Here is a 16,442-nt window from a genome sequence, read left to right as displayed (position 1 = left end):
TTTGGTTTCCTGATTTTAGTTAGGCTGGATAATGCTTTGTTTATTGAGCGTAAGTAGTCAGAGATGAAAAAAAAAGACAAATGCAAGATTTTTGAAAATTGATAGATATTTTAACGCTCTTGTTTTGAAACATCAAACCGGATGTTGTTTTCCTGTACTGAGCTTCTTCACGCATGCGCTCTTGGCACGCTGTGAACCACAGCCTGAGCCCACGTTTGAATTGATGCGTTGGATTGTATGACTGTTTTTAAAGCCCCGCGGACACAGGCAGTTTAGTTATAAGAACAGTTGAGTTTATTTTTCTCAGCTTCCCGTTGGTCGAACGACGTGATGTGTTCAAAAGCACGCGGAGCTGGAGTCTTCTTGGAGCTGAGGAAACGGCTTCAGAGCGGACTTCTTATTGTCGGGTAAATTAATAACGACCACATCTTTTCAGGAAAAGACCACAGTTGAATGTGTTTGGCTTGCTTTGTTTTTTGTTCGTTTATTTTAAGCTAAGGTAGGTAGCTCTGCACTTAGCTTCCACTTCGCAAAGGCTATAGGTGCTTTCAAAATAAAAGCTGTTAAAGACGTCATTCGTCTTCTTTCGGCTGCTCCCTCCTTCAGAGTCTCCACAGAGAACTAACTCACACTAAGACTTGGAAAATGTTTTTACACCGGATGTCCTTCCTGACACAACCACAGACACCGAGCTACCACAGCCCTCTGAGTGGAGCAGAGAGCTGCCATGGGTTGCCCAAGGGTGGTGCGGGTTAAGGGCCTTGCTCAAGGGCCCAGAGTGGGGCAAATGAGGGTGGAGGCAGCCAGATATGGGTGCTTCACCTTACCCACCCACGTTTTGATGTCGTCAGTCGGGGGAGTTGAACCAGCGACCTTGCGATTATAGACCCATCTTCTCTAACCTCTGCACCACCACTCCACCACTTGCTGCTGTATGTTGCAAAATAATTTTTAATGTCCGCCTGTAAATATGGAGCCATAATACTTTTACTTTTTGTCGCTGTTATTTCTGTTTGTTTGTTTGTTTATTATGTGAGAATGTTTGTTTGTTTTCCTTGAAGCTTCCAGTCTTTACACGACTGCAGAAGTTTATGTTTTCTTCAGTCTTCTTCATAAATTTCAGTTTGGGTGTCAATAAATGGTGTCCGGAGACGGGTGTCAGTATTGGACCTGATGTCAGTCTAGTGTTAAAAATGGCGTCGTTGCACTTTTCTGTCTGTAATTTTATTTGTTAGTTTTTTGAGGCAATTGTTTTACAGTTTGATCAGACACTGACTCCAGTTTCCACTCACTAGTTTCACATTTTGTCACTTTGTTCACAAAGCAGGATTGCTAGTTTACTTTTCACTGTTTTTACTAACTGTTCTTGCACCAACAAATGGTAATACCCAGATACTACACAAGTCTTTGTTCAGTTTAATTTATTGTTTATGCAGATTAACACAAGGTCAAAAATTCAACTAAATGTTGGGGATGAGGAGGAGAGTTTTGACTTCCTAAAAAGCCTCGGTCTTGTCCAAGCTCCAAAATTCACGGTTGAAACCTGTGCCTTGGTGTAAAAAGTTGTTTTTCTCTGCAAAGAGAAGCTGAGAACTTGTTTACTTATGTTTTTAATTTTTATTAAAAGCTTTGCACACGGAGCATCCGTCACTTTGAGAACCGAATAAAGGAAAGAGAGACAGCCTGTCATTCCTCAATCTGTTACGGAAGCCGATCCATAGTGTAGCTCATTTGCGTAAGCGCTAAAAGGAATACTTCCGGGTCGCATAGATCACCATTTTTAAATATGCTAGATTAAGAAAAATGTACTGGTATAATTCCGTTTATGAATAAGAACTGTATTAATTTATTTAGAAAAGTATGTGCTTTATCTCCGCCGATTTTCATGTTGCTAATTTACGCCACTCGTATTTCCGTTAAAATCATTGACATATTTACGTCATTGGTTAAGATGAGATGCAGCTTCACCACTGAGCGGCGCTGTTTCACCATGGAAATGATTCATTCTGTATCTTGTAGGGTTTTGTTCAGTCCAGGCTGGGGGTCAGGACTAATGCGTCATATATCATCTTAACCAATGATTTGTAATGGAAATACGAGTGCCGTAAATTAGCTACATGAAGATCGGCGGCGATGGAGAACGTACTTTTTCTAAGTAAATTAAAATGGTTTTTATTCATAAACAACGGTGATCCGTGTGACCCGGAAGTACCCTACGGATCATGCTTCTGTAACCCGGAAGTACCCTACGGATCATGCTTCTGTAACGGATCGGGGAACGACAGCCCATGTCACATCAAGGGGCCTCCCTCCCATTTTTTTTAGAGACACGCTGCTCAGTCCCTCACTATCTATCCTTTGGTTCAAACCATCTTATGCTGCCATCTGGTGGTCAAAAAAGGTAATGCACTCAAAACAAATCAACATTTCTTCTTAAATTTGACAATAATTACTAATTATTGTCAAATTTCAGACAATATTATTGTTTATTGCAGTAATTTCTGAGACAGTTGATCACCCAGCAAAATTAGTTATCATGACAGGCTTACACATAACTAACAAACTACACAGGTTGTGTGACACAGGTTTTTGCACAGATAGCGAGTAATAATGAGATGAATTATGATGGTAAGGTAGTGACATCAATCAACCTTTATTTAGACAGGTAAATCCCATTGAGCCTCGAGGACTCATTTACAAGAGAGACCTGATTTCAACAAAGAAAGATGACAAATGGACAACAGCAACAACAAAACAGTTATAAAAAAGCATACTACAGTTTTTTATATCTGTTTTTTTTTTAACAAATAGGATGGCTAAAAGGAAAAGGTAACAAAACAAAAAACAGCTAGATTCCAAGACAAATGTAGAAAACTAAAAACAGGAACATGTCTGCATTGGACCCTGCCAGGTGTCCAACAGATTCTTAAAGCCACTTAGAGAGGTCAAGGTCGAGAGCTTCAAATCTTTTTGTAAGATATTCCAGGAAACAGGAGCGGAATAGGAGAAGGCCCTTTTGCCTAGTTCAGTCCTCACTGAGGGAACACTGCAGGTAATAATGTCCTGAGCCACATAGTGCAGTAGCAATAAACATATCAGGTGTCACAGATGTGGCTTGGTGCCATGTTATTGCCAGTTGTTCAGTGTTATTACCAACTGTTCAGTAATCTGACAGCTTGTGGGTTATTACCGTCTTTGAGACTTTTGTGTGTGATGAGAGGCTCCTGTATCATCTGCCTAGTAGTGATGAACCGGCAGTAATGTATTTTTCTGCAGCTCTATAAAACTGATTGTGGCCAGTTAAGATTCCTCCCTCAGAACTATAATTACCAGCTGGTCCCAGGTGAGTCAGAACACCCCTTGATTCTGGTCTCCAATCAGTTGTTTGCCTGCCACCGAGACCAGAACACGAAGTGAAACAGAAACCCAATCCTCCTTATTGTTCCCCAGACAGAAAAATGATGCCCAAGATCCTACGTCCTTCTGCATCCTGAAGATAATGTGACCTCATCAAAAGGAAATCCATGCTAATAATATCAACCTTGTCATGCATTCTATTAATAAAAGTAAAATGCCTCTCGGGTGTAATCAAATAACTGCAACTAACGAAGACGGAGCGGTGTTCCTGCTCTGCGTTCACTTAGAATCTGATCTTCTGCAAGACGGAGTGAGTCTGAAATGTTTTGTGGCAGTTTTTCTACATGAAGCAAAGTTGTGCACGCAGCGCTCCAAAACCATCACTAGATGGTGTCAGGAGGGTGTGAAAGCAGCAAAGTGGACTGTGGGTCTTTGCTGAATGTCCAAGAGCCAGTGCTGTCTACAGTCGTTTAACTTCTCTTCTACAGCTTCTATTATATGTAAATGTTCACACCTGCACTATTATATTTATTTGATCCGCACTCAAATAATTAGTTTTTTCAAACCTTATAGATATAACTGTGCTTTATATGGGACTTGTACTAATCATAAATCTGCACAGATAAATCTCATGTTTTTGGTACAGATGAAATGCATTTCAGTATTTAATGTAACAAAAAGTAAAACATTGTAATAAATTCTTTCTCTTTAGTAGAAAAGGTCATATTCATGAAAACTGGCTCATAAAAACACGTTTGAATGTCACCGTCACAGAAAAATCAATGCTTCAAGTTAGAATTTTTGTTTACTTGGGATCAAATCAGGAGATTTTCAGCAGAGTAGCTAGTTTAAGTTGTAATGTTTTCATATAATCTGTGCTTTTGAATGAGTGAACATGATTTTCTTTGTGTAAAGTGTGCGCTTCCATCTGCTCCCCAGGAAGGAAGTGGCCAGAGGTGCTGCAGATGTGGAGGTGACGAGCAGGGAGTCCTCGCTCCTCGTCAGGACTCCGAGAGGAGACGTGAGCCTGACATTACCGGCAGGGGTCACCTTCGAGCAGGGCTCCTGCCTCCACACACCTGGGGGAGAAGCCGGTGGAGAGGAGCTGCATTTCAGGCTGCGCATCGCTGTCGAACGGCGCACGGAGGAAGGTAACGATCAGGACCAAACTAAAACAACGTCGTCTCTTACTCTGTTTTAGATTACATCAATTTAGAAAAAGTTGTGACTTGGAGTAAAATGTAAATAAAAGTGGAAGATTTGCACATTTCTTTAACCCATATTTTCTTCACAGTGGAGCAGAGTAAACATATCGGGTGTTTAGACTAAGAAACTGCTCAAATTTTAGAGGAAAAATAGGAGAAGTTTAAACAAGTGGTACTAAAAAAACAGCTGGAGGATCATTTTAAAAACTGGCAACTGACCAGTAAAATGACTGGGTTTAAAAAACACTTAAAGCTGAATCTCTGAGGTTAAGGTTGAGGTTTTATTTAATTGATGTTTTTCTTAGTTCATATCTTAGATGTATTACTGTTTTTCCTTATACATTTTATTGTTGGTTGTAACTGGGACCCTGTGTACATAATTTCGCTCCACCACATGTACCACATGAGGTGCGAATGACAATAAAGAATCTCTGACTTAAGATGGGCAGAGGTTTGAAGTTCTTTTTAGAAACCACGATATCGTGTTGTCCATACTAAAGAAGAGCGGGACCATCCAGATGGTTTGTAGCACACAGTTCAAAAGCCTGCCTTTCTGATGGTATGGGGGTGCATTAGTGCTTATGACATGAGTAACGTCCACGTCTGGTAAAACACCATAGGTGCTCCAAAATATGTTTTTTTAATAAGTTTTAGAACATTTTCTCCCATCCAGATGTCTTCTTCAGGGAAGGCTTTGCTTAAATAAGACGATGCTGAACCACAAACTGCATCCATCACAACAGCTTGGCTCTGTAGAGGAAGAGTCCAGCTGCTGAACTGACCTGCCTGCAGTCCAGACCACACGCCGAGTGTAAACATGTGATGTACCACAAACAATCCAACAAAGAAGACCCAGGACTGTTGAACAGTTAGAATCTTTTCTCAGACCAGAATGGGACATTTCTCTAAGAAGTCCAATAACTGGTCTCCTCAGGTCCTTGACGTTGACAGGCTGTGAACCTGGAACAACTTTAAAGACATTTGCTGCCATCAATCTTAAATTGTCCTTTATTTTTCTAAAAAAAAAAAGTCCAATTTGTTTGTTTGTAACTCACTGTATTGTGTTTTTCTTTACATTTTGCACAACGTCCCAACCTTTTCAGGGTTTTTCAGGTTGTGCTCATCAAAGTTAGTAAATTATTGGACCTGACGTTGTCTGAGGTTGTGCCAAAATCCATCTTTTGACTCTTCTTGACATTTTCAGTTTGAGCACAGAAGCCAGGGAAAGTTTGAGTTCAGGACAGTCCAGTCAGATCAGACCAATTTCACCGCGTAGCCTCGTACCCCCACCAACTTGTATTTTATTGACTCTGTGCTCCATGCTAAAATGTTCGCACCCTTTCACCACATTGCCCTCATTTTTTGTTTCCCCCCTTCACAGTGTCCTCTGACGGAGTCATAGAGACTCTTGAAGCAAAGAAGACTTACTGCTTCTGCTGCCAGGGCTGCATGACCCGGCTGCTGGACGACAGGTAGGGAACAGACGGAGATGCTTTTTCTATTTACGTCCTCCTCCGCAGGAAGAGGAGCGACTCGCCCGCAGGAGCGATAGTCTGGGGGAGAAACATTGATGGATGGCTCCTCGGGGGAGTCCACAGTTGTCAGCCTGACTGGGTTTGAGTTATAGAGCGTGTGTGACGTAAAGGTGTGCTCTGCCCATTAAAAACAAATGTCGTCCTTCAGGTTGTTCTTATGGACTCTGGCTTTGTTCCAGTCTCTCTGCTCAGCATTGTGCCGAGAGCTGCCAAAGCTGCATTACGAAGACCCACCGGCAATGTTTCTCAGCAGTAACACACTCAAAGACTTCCCCAAACTTTATTTTTGTCCAACAAGGTCTTGGTGTTACTTGGAGTTTTAGTCATCATGCTTCCAAACAGTGATCAAAATTGGGATTTTACTAAAAATAATTTTGTAATTAAGTACCCCACTGCGTATGGATACTCGCTTATAATAAACTCCATGCAGATTATTTACACTAATATAATATTATTAGTGCAGTACTGGACCAAACCTGCCATGTGTTGACATGCAGCAAGAACTACTAGCAGTAATATCTCTGCACTAAAACATCTCATCTCTGCAGAACATTTAGCTACTTTTAGCTTGTCGTTTTGGTTTTAGAGCTTTAGCTTTCATGCTGCACTGTCCTCTTCAGCACCAATAAACCAGCAGTCCCAAGTTGCCCTTGACTGATTAAAACAGAGAAATTTTGGATGTAACACCAGTTGAAGGAGTTTGTCCAACTTTTGAAGAACTCGTACACCTGACAATCTTTAGAAAGGCATTCTGGATTAAAATAACTACATATTGAGCTGCAGTGGCTGTAGCAGCTCATTGTTTTTTTTTTTTTTTCATTTTCTGGAGCAAAAAGAGGGAATTTGAAAGAACATCTATCTGTTACATGTTGTGAGCATGATAACTTGAAAAATAAATGCAATATTGACTTTTGTTTTGGTGTGTGGCTACATCTTAGCATATGAAAGATTCCTTTTGAAAACATGGTAGCCACGTCAAAATCCAAGATGGCTGCTACCATAAATGTTCATCCATGCTGTGAGCATGATAACTTGGAAAATAAGTGTGATGTCGACTTACGTTTTGGTACGTGGCTACATCTGGGTGTAAAAAGGTTCCTTTTAAAAAGTTGGTTGTTACATCAAATTCCAAGATGGCTGCCTCTATATATGTATTATATATGTATACCCGTATTTTCCGCTGTACGCATCGCATCAGTCCAAATATGTATAATAAAGTGGAAAAAAACATAAATACGTCGCTTTGCCATATACGTTGCATCTATTACGCGTCACCACTGACGTGCCACGTTTGTTACGCATCAGCGCTGACAACCCAGAAATGTGGCCCAGTGTTGTGCAAAAAATCGATTGGCTGCCAAATGGCGGCCGGGGGAGCGTGCACGGGAGGAATTTAACAAGATTAACACTTAAAAACTATTTGTTTGCTCGAAATTATAGTAAAGGTGTCTCAGTTTAACTTGTACTTAATAAATGCACTTTGACGGTCAAACCAGCCATATTTTCAAAAGCCGATATGCAGAAGCAGGAGCGCGCAGAGGGACGACTCGCTGTGCATTTCTTCTAAATTTAACAAGATAACCACCTAAAAACAAAATTTGTTTGCTCGACTTTATAGTAAAGATGTGTCTCAGTTGAACTTTTTTAAATAAAAGGACTTTTAACAGTCAAGTGAGCGGCATTTCAAAAGTACTCGGTGCTCCGGGAGCGCACAGAGGGAGAAAATCAGGATGGAGGAACGCTTTGCATTTCTTCGAAATTTAACAAGAAAAGCACCTAAAGCAATTATTTGTTTGCTCGACATTAAAGGTGTGTCTCAGTTGAACTTTTACTTAATAAATGTACTTTAATGGTCAAATTAGCTGCATTTCGCCAGGGCGGCGCAAAGAAATGATGCTGATTTGATGGTTGCTCCAAGTGAGCAGAACAAAGGTGGGAAGGCTGTGGCAAGCTGATTGTGTCATTAATAGCCACTTTTACCTATTGCATGACACAACAGCATGCCATACTACTCGAGTGCCATCTAGCAGCTGAAAATAGTAGTGTTCAATATTTTCAGTGTCGGAATGAATGAAAATGGTCATGTAGTGATGTAGGGACAGCTTTGCTGTAGACACACTACTAATTAATTATTCTTAAAGCTAGTTCAAGCACAAAGAATATTAATTGTTAATTACAACGGATTTTTTCTTTTTCGAGTTAAATTTCTGCCAAGTGACCAAGATAACTGTGAGGATTGTTTAATCAGTGACATGAGACGCCATTTTATCTTTGACCCATCAGAAGAAATGCGGTCATTTATTTAACAGAATCAAAATTTAACATCAAGACATGTACACATTGATTTGCTGATCTGTTTCTGATTAATAAAAACTTGGCACGCTTTACTAACAAGACAACAGAACATTACTGATTGAGGCTGATTCACCTCTGAAGGCATCTAGATTGCTGGTGAATAGAAGTTAAAGAGAAGAAATAGATTTAAAAGGAAGATGTATGTTTGTGACCAGAATTAGCACGCTTCTTTCAACACCAGCTCAACCTTCCGGTACACTTCAGGACATGCAGAGACTTTGTTACCTTAGATGGGGGGATACCTCCACTCCGGAACAGAAGTCCATTAGTACGATCCCTTTACAGCGTCTCCGGTTAAAGAGGCTGGTCATCGTCAGAAGCCGTGTGGTTTACTCCGTTCAACAGAACAAGCTTCCTTTGAAGTTGTAGGGCGTTACGCCCGGGTGAGTTCACAGTGAGGCACTGTGACTCCGCTGGGATGGACGGACCCCTTTGCACATGGTCCCATTCCATCAGCTTCTCAGTTCTGCTGGAAGACTTCATAGTTCCACTCAGAAGTGGAAGACTGAGTCCGAAGTTCCACTCAGAAGTGGAAGACTCCGGGAAGACTTCATAGACTCAAGGAAACTCCAGGAAGACTTCAGGAAGACTCCATAGTCCCAAGGAAGACTGAAAGAAAACTGCAGGAAGACTGGATAGTCCCAGGAAGTGTTGACTTTTTAAAGAGTACTCATTTCCTGTCAATTGGTACTTCCTGATTGGTTGAAACAACCAGCAGGGGCAGTGTTTCAGTGATGTCAGAGGGTTATTAAAAGTCAAGAGAGGCTGCAGGAATGTTTAGGAACGGTTAGTACAGACAGAGAAATGTTTATGAAGAAGTGAGAAAATTTGCAAGTGCCAGTTGAAGTTATTTACTGTTTGCAAGGTTTAAAAACAAGACACTTCGTTCTAATAACTCGTCTCTGTTTGTCTCTGACTTTCGACCGACATCCCTGACTTCTGACCGACATCAAATCCACTCATTCAGACAGAAGATCAAAATGCACAATTACTTTGTAAATAGACATTTAACTTGATTTCTAAGTCTAATGAGGTTTAAAAATCATTAATACTGTTTCACAGTTGATTTATCAATCAACCTTTATTTATACAGGTAAATCCCATTGAGCCTCGAGGACTCATTTACAAGAGAGACCTGAATTTAAATGAGTGGTTCACTTCAACATTTAGAAATGGTATGAGAGGAGTAAAGGAGGCCATCTTTGTGAAAAGAAACCGTCCATCTTTAAACAGGGGTGGAGGCCTACGTGTTCAATTGTCCCCCTCTTACAATGCTGTGATTGCTAGTATCACTCAGCCCTCTGTGAATAGCAAACAGCCATCAGTGTGCTAATGATCCATTGTTAGGCTGATGGTCCTCCTTGAGCATGTGATCAGCTGGTTTTGGTTGTCAGCAGCAAAACTGGTTGATCCACTCTGAGAAGGTGCTATTTAAGAGACTGAGCTGAATACAGCACCTCAGACTGAGGAAGTCTCTCGGATGAGAGACGAAACGTTTCTACATTTTTTTGTTGTTTTGCTTTGTTTTGTTTTTTTGAATGTCCAGAGGACCAGATTGAACTTTTTTGGATTTTTCTACCTGGATTATTGAGCATGCATCAGGATATGAACTAAACACACTTTGATTATCAAGATATTCTAAAATAGTAATGATAATGTAAAAAGAAGAGTGTTCTTTCAATTGATTAATTCAGGATACAATTAAATAGTCTCTTGATGAGATAATTTGTATTTCTGGATTCAAATCAATGAAATAACAGTTCCCGTCCCATGAAGGTCTTCAGAGACAGGTTGAGGTCAGAGGCCTAGTTCACTACAGTCATACCTCAGCCAAAAATTGGGTTATAAATATGGGGGGAAAACATAAATAAGTCTCTTTGTGTTGCATGGCATGTAAATTCTGCAAAAAAGCAAAACAAAGTTGTGACTTGTATGTCGAAAAATTCGGTATATGTAAATCTTGTGAGTTAGATAATTGTATGTATATTGGTTGTAACCATCTTTCAGATCGGAGGCAATGTGTTCAACATTATGGTATTTCCTCCAGTTATTTAACAGTCAGCAATGGTGTACCACAAGGCTCAGTCTTAGGACCCACCCTCTTTACAATCTACATAGGTAATGTAGGTCAGAGCATCCCTGATGCATCCTTACATTTCTATGCTGATGACACAGTTGTTTGTCGAGCTAAAACAGTTGCTAAGGCTTTCCAGCTTTTGCAATCCACGTTTGACATCATCCAGTCAGATTTGTTCTGTCTCAAACTTGTCCTAAATGCCGATAAAACCAAAGGGATGCTTTTTTTCAAACAGGAAGTCAGTCCTAGCAGTTCTTCCTCTGATTTTATCCTTAAATGGTGTCCCTATTGAGTTTATTGATTCTTATAAATATGTGGGTATCTTGGTCGACTCGCATCTCTTATGCTCCTCGTGGAAAACATAGTAAGGAAACTGAAAGTTAAACTGTTTCTTTTTCAGAAATAGACCCTGTCTAACTCTGAATGCTAGGAAACGCCTTGTATCTGCTACTTTCCTTCCCTCCATTGATTACGGTGACATTATTTACATGAACACTCCTACAAGCACCCTGCGGATGCTAGATGCTGCCTATCAAAGCGCGCTAAGATTCATAAATGGCTGTAACTACATATCCACCACTGCGGATAAATACATCAAGTTCACATGAGAAGATGTAAAAAATGGCAGGTTGGCTTTCTTGGACTGTGAGGTCTCAGTCTCTGATAGAGGACATTTGCAAACCGAGGTGTACCGCAAACCCACCCACACAGACCAGTATTTGCAGTTTGACTCCCATCACCCTTTGGAGCACAAGTTAGGAGTCATCAGGACTCTGTACCACAGAGCAGACAGCATCCCCACTAACTCAGGAGCCAGGCAGAAGGAGAAATCCTGCACAAGACAGGCTCTAGAGCAATGTGGATATCCTAACTGGGCCTTCCTGAAAGCAGAGAAGAAACCCAAACAGGACTCGAGTCAGCCATCAGGTGAAAAGGAGGAACCCAGACCCAGACCCAGACCAGTGGTCATTCCATATGTTGAGGGAGTATCAGAGAAACTGAGACGTTTATTTTCTAAACATAACGTCCCAGTGGCTTTTAAACCCCAAAATACATTACGGCAAAGACTGGTTCATCTCAAAGATCCAGTCCCTCGGCAAATAGGGATATTGTGTATATTGTTCAGTGTCAGGAGGGCTGTGATCATTCTTACATCGGGGAAACTAAACAGCCACTGGCCAAAAGGATGGCACAGCACAGAAGATCATCATCATCAGGCCAGGATTCTGCGGTCTACACTCATCTCCAGGCCAGCGGTCACTCTTTCAGGGATGAAGATGTTCACATCCTGGACAGAGAGGAACAGTGGTTTGAGAGAGGAGTAAAGGAGGCCATCTTTGTGAAAAGAAATCGTCCATCGTTAAACAGGGGTGGAGGCCTCCGGGTTCAACTGTCCCCCTCTTACAATGCTGTGATTGCTAGTATCACTCAGCCCTCTGTGAATAGTAAACAGCCATCAGTGTGTTAATGATCCATTGTTAGGCTGATGGTCCTTCTTGAGCATGTGATCAGCTGGTTTTGGTTGTCAGCAGCAAACTGGTTGATCCACTCTGAGAAGGTGCTACTTAAGAGACAGAGCTGAATACAGCACCTCAGATTGAGGAAGTCTTTCGGAGGAGAGACGAAACGTATCTAGATTTTTTTGCTTTGTTTTTTTTTTTTTAATGTCCAGAGGACCAGGTTTAACTTTTTTTTTTTAGATACATACATACTGTATATGTAAACCGGTCACCCCTATCATTTGAGGAAACTATGCTTAATAGTTTTTATATTACTTAATAGTACAGTTTCCTGAAATGATTGGTGTAGCCAAGCCCACTATTGGCCACCCCCTGGCTCTGCCATTGTGCCTGGCATGGATAAAATTGCTCCCTCTACTTGCCAGGATCCGTCACTCTGCGCCACCTCAGGCAAAAGAAACAAAAACACTGCTTCTATTCTAATACACTCAACCCATACAAGGTTCACTTGCTTTCCCTGTTCAATTCCAGGGCAAGACAACCCCCGTCCGTCCGTTTGTCCAAAACCACAAACATTCACTGTTCTAATCCCTCATCAACGGGGGACATTGATGTTCCGTGTCATATGCTCCTAAAACAGTCTAACGTGGAGCTTTAAGATTCACATCATTTTATTCTGTATGAACGTATTAGATGGTCTGATTAAACTGCTGGTGTAATATTTAAAAACTGTTCTCGTTCTCCTGTCACGTCAACAAACATCCCCCAAAAATGAACGACAAGTTTCTACGTTTGTTCACACAACTTGTTTCTTTTGACTGAACTGTAAGCTCGTTTTGAGTCAGGGACAAAGCGTCTCAATATTTTGACTCTCGCACTCTGCTCCATAAGGAGCTGAATGTGAAGAAACGTGGCTCGGTGAGTAAATTTAAATGGTCTGAATACATGAACATCTGGATGGAAACATTTTGATTGATTATTTTTGTTAATTATGAGGGCTGCTGCAAAACGTTATTGTTGTTCAGCAGTCTTATGTCATCTGGCTCCTTTTAGTTTTAAATTGTTATAGTTGTAATAAGCTTTTATGATTTCTGGATCTCTGAACTGTTTTTTTTTTGTGTGTGTGTGCACGCGCTAGTGCACGCGTGTTAGTGCACGCACGCTGTCTTGAACTTTTGCTCATCTTGGCCAGAACACTTTGTAATTCAAATTTTAAATCTCAAAGGTCTGATTTACATTACATGCACACTGCAGGCTAAAGTGGCCCAATTTCAGTTTTTTTTTTTTTAGTTTTTTTTTTTCTCCATATGCTACAGAACCAGCCACTAGGGAGCACAAGCCAGTGCATTTCTTGCACCGATCCCAAACCCGAGTAAATGGTGAGGGTTGTCAGGAAGAACGTCTGACATAAAAGACCCAGATTAACAACTGCTACCAGTGCTGTTTGAAATTATGCTACAATTAATGTCCCAGCGTACTCCATCTGAAGCAGCAAAATCGGCTCTCGTTGTCGTAGTTGCGTGACGAAAATTGTGCAGTTTTGTTCTCGAAGCCGCTTCGCCCGCCCCTTCTTGACACAAAGGTCCGAGCCAAACTTTTTCTCACAGGCGTACACACCAAGGATTGTGTGATTGGTCAGAAGTTTGTGGGCGTGTTCGTCAATGTAGAAATGCACTCCGACATTCAGCTGTACGACTCTTCAAACACGCTAAATTAGTTAAATGGCCAAAAACTCCTGGATGGAGATCGTGCAGACATTGTTTGGAGGAGTTTGTCTACTGAAAAGTATGGCGCTTTATTCATAATAGATTTGTGGCCAAAACAGCGGCTGCAGAGACGGACTGGAGACTCTGGTGAGAAGAAACCTGCGTGATGACGTATATTGCCTTGGAAGGGGTTTCCCAGGAGCTTTGGGCCTGTGTCTTGACTATGAAAGGTGTGTGTGTGTACACAAATGTCCCGCAACCACGTGACCGCGAGTCGACTGATAGCATCAAATGGAGTATGCTGGGCCCTTTAGTCAAAGACAACGAGAAGGGAATCACATCAGGAGATAGAGAGAGAAGAGGAAAGTCAAGAATGTAGGACTGAGGGTTGCAACTCTAAATGTGGGGACAATGACAGACAAAGGTAGAGAGCTGACTGACATGATGCAGAGAAGGAAGGTAGATGTTTTATGTGTCCAAGAGACCAAGTGGAAGGGCAGCAAGGCTCGCAGCATTGGAGCAGGGTTTAAACTGCTTTATCATGGTGTGGATAGAAAGAGAAATGGAATGGGGTGGTCCTGAAGGAGGAGTTGAGTTGGAAAAAAATGTAGTAGAGGTGAAAAGTGTGTCAGATAGACTGATGTGTCTGAAGGTAGAAGTAGTTTTTTTTTTTTTTTTTTTTTGTTATTTTTGTTTTTTTAGCAAGTTAAATCAGTTCTTCTCATCCTAAGCATTTCATTGTACTGTTAACCTTGTGTTAACCTTGTGTTAACCTTGTGTAAGACAAATGAACACAAATGAACTTGAACTTGAAGGTCTGATGCTATGACTGCTGGGCTACTACAGCAACAGTAGTTAGAGAGACAGATAGAAAGGTGTGTCATCTGGAAATTCTCATTCAACCTTTATTTATACAGTTTAATCACATTGAGCCTCGGAGACTTATTTACAAGTGAGACCTGTTTTAGACAGACGAAAAAGTAGCAAAGTAACATGAGGGGAGGCAAAAAAAATTCATATCTCACACTGCACCCTGGCCGAGGCACAGTGTGAAAGTTGAGAAAAAAGACCCCACACATAAACAGCACGATGACGCAGACATTCCACAGGGGGGAGGAATCTGACAAAGGTGGTGAGATTGTCCATTAACACTACCAGAGGTTCCATAGACCTGATAAAGATGGCACAGTGTGCAGCTGGCTCGCTCTGGTAATTGTCTACAGATGTTATCGGGGGGGGGGGGGGGGGGATTCACAGACGGAGCAAAAGCAGAGGAGGAAGGCAGGAGAGGGAAAGAAAGCGTCCACTTTCATCAAAAGCAAGTGAAGTGACATATAAAGTTAAAACAGAAAAAATAAAGTATGCACATGCATGGCGGCATCTAATCATGTATAACATGTAAACTATCGTCTGACTATTTGGCCTTCCTGTTGTTGCTAGGTGTAAAAAAATTTTATTGTCAAATTTATCTGAATATCCATGTGTCGAAGTGAAGGCTCAGGGGCCAAATATGGGCCTTGTTAACATCTTATCTGGATTCCAAGATGATGATTTGTTTTAAATTAAAATGTCTTTTATTGCTTCTCATTTTACTTAAAAACTGAGCAGACTTTATGTAGTGCAGAGCTCGCATGACACTTGGCCAACTTTGAAGACAAGAAAAATTAGAATTTTTCTGTATTTTTGATTTTGATGAGCGACAGAGATCATCAAACGAGAGAATGATGTCGGGTGTCTGACTGGACATAACGTATTGACTGAAACTGTCCCTCGGTTTGAAGTAAATTTGTAATTTGGCCCCTTTTTGTAACAGTCCAACACCCCTGCTGTACAGTAACTGAGTTTTTCTTTCCTTTCCTTCAGAACGTTTAAGCGAGTTCTTCCTCTTCCTAACGGGAACTGGAACGCCATCGTGGACGAGTGGTGTTGCCACCCGGACCCGTTTGCCAACAAGAAGCTGCTGCCCCGAGCAGAGGACTGTTTACTGGGCGACACCTTCATCCTCCTGGCCCGTGACCGCAGCTGTGACCACACTCTGACGGAGGAAGAGAGTCCTGTGGGCCCAGCAGACGGTCAGGAAACAAAGGTGAGGGACGTGCAGGTCGCTTTTATTCAGGTTATAGTATCTAACAAAAAGGTTTGCCACACACACAGACCCTCAGACAGATGCATCGATGCAGTCCAACGCTGGTAGATGAGGATTGATCTGCAACGTTCTTCCATTTGTCATTCTCCACATGAGCAGCACGAAAAATAATCAGAGTATCGACTGCGAGTCTCCTCCTGTCGTCTGTTCTACATCCAACTCATAGCAGCTAAATAAATTAAAAAAGATGTATCGTGGTGTTGTGATGGTTGTTTTTTACTCTGCACAGAAACCCTGTCGCCGTTTGACTCTCATCTCTTGTGCAAGCTGTTCGTCAGAACTTGGAGAAGCTGTTTCACCAGGTGTGCACCATCCCAGCAGCTCTGTCAAATTTAATTATGGTTTTTATTGACAGTCTGAATAAAACGTTCCCTTTCAGAGGCCGTGAAGCTCTACATCACCCAGGTGGTGGTGGAGCCTGCTGCGGGAGGTGGAGAGCCTGGAGCGTCGCTGAGCAGGCAGGTTTTCACTCACACTTCCTGTTGGGGACAGTTTTGATTGTGGAAAAGAAAATCTTGTGTTTACAGGAAGAAAACTAAAACTTCCTCTAAGTATTCAAAAACACAAAGTTTGTTTTCTCAGTCATCCAGGTATATAACAA

At 41.5% G+C, this 16,442-nt stretch overlaps 1 protein-coding gene across 1 annotated transcript; it reads left to right on the top strand.

Annotated features, from left to right (window-relative positions):
• The first annotated feature begins 293 nt into the window (after positions 1 to 293).
• Positions 294 to 16,339, top strand: LOC119410404 (E3 ubiquitin-protein ligase E3D). Its single transcript, XM_037677316.1, has 6 exons — positions 294 to 407; positions 4,297 to 4,508; positions 5,944 to 6,034; positions 15,559 to 15,781; positions 16,071 to 16,143; positions 16,221 to 16,339. The coding sequence occupies exons 1-6, from the start codon at positions 331 to 333 to the stop codon at positions 16,337 to 16,339; spliced, it is 795 nt and encodes a 264-aa protein (XP_037533244.1). The 5' UTR covers positions 294 to 330.
• The last annotated feature ends 103 nt before the right edge of the window (positions 16,340 to 16,442 follow it).

The sequence above is a fragment of the Nematolebias whitei genome, chromosome 5, assembly GCF_014905685.2.
Source record: "Nematolebias whitei isolate Nwh7 chromosome 5, NemWhi1, whole genome shotgun sequence".
NCBI lineage: Eukaryota > Metazoa > Chordata > Actinopteri > Cyprinodontiformes > Rivulidae > Nematolebias > Nematolebias whitei.
This window is presented reverse-complemented; position numbering and strand designations above follow the sequence as displayed.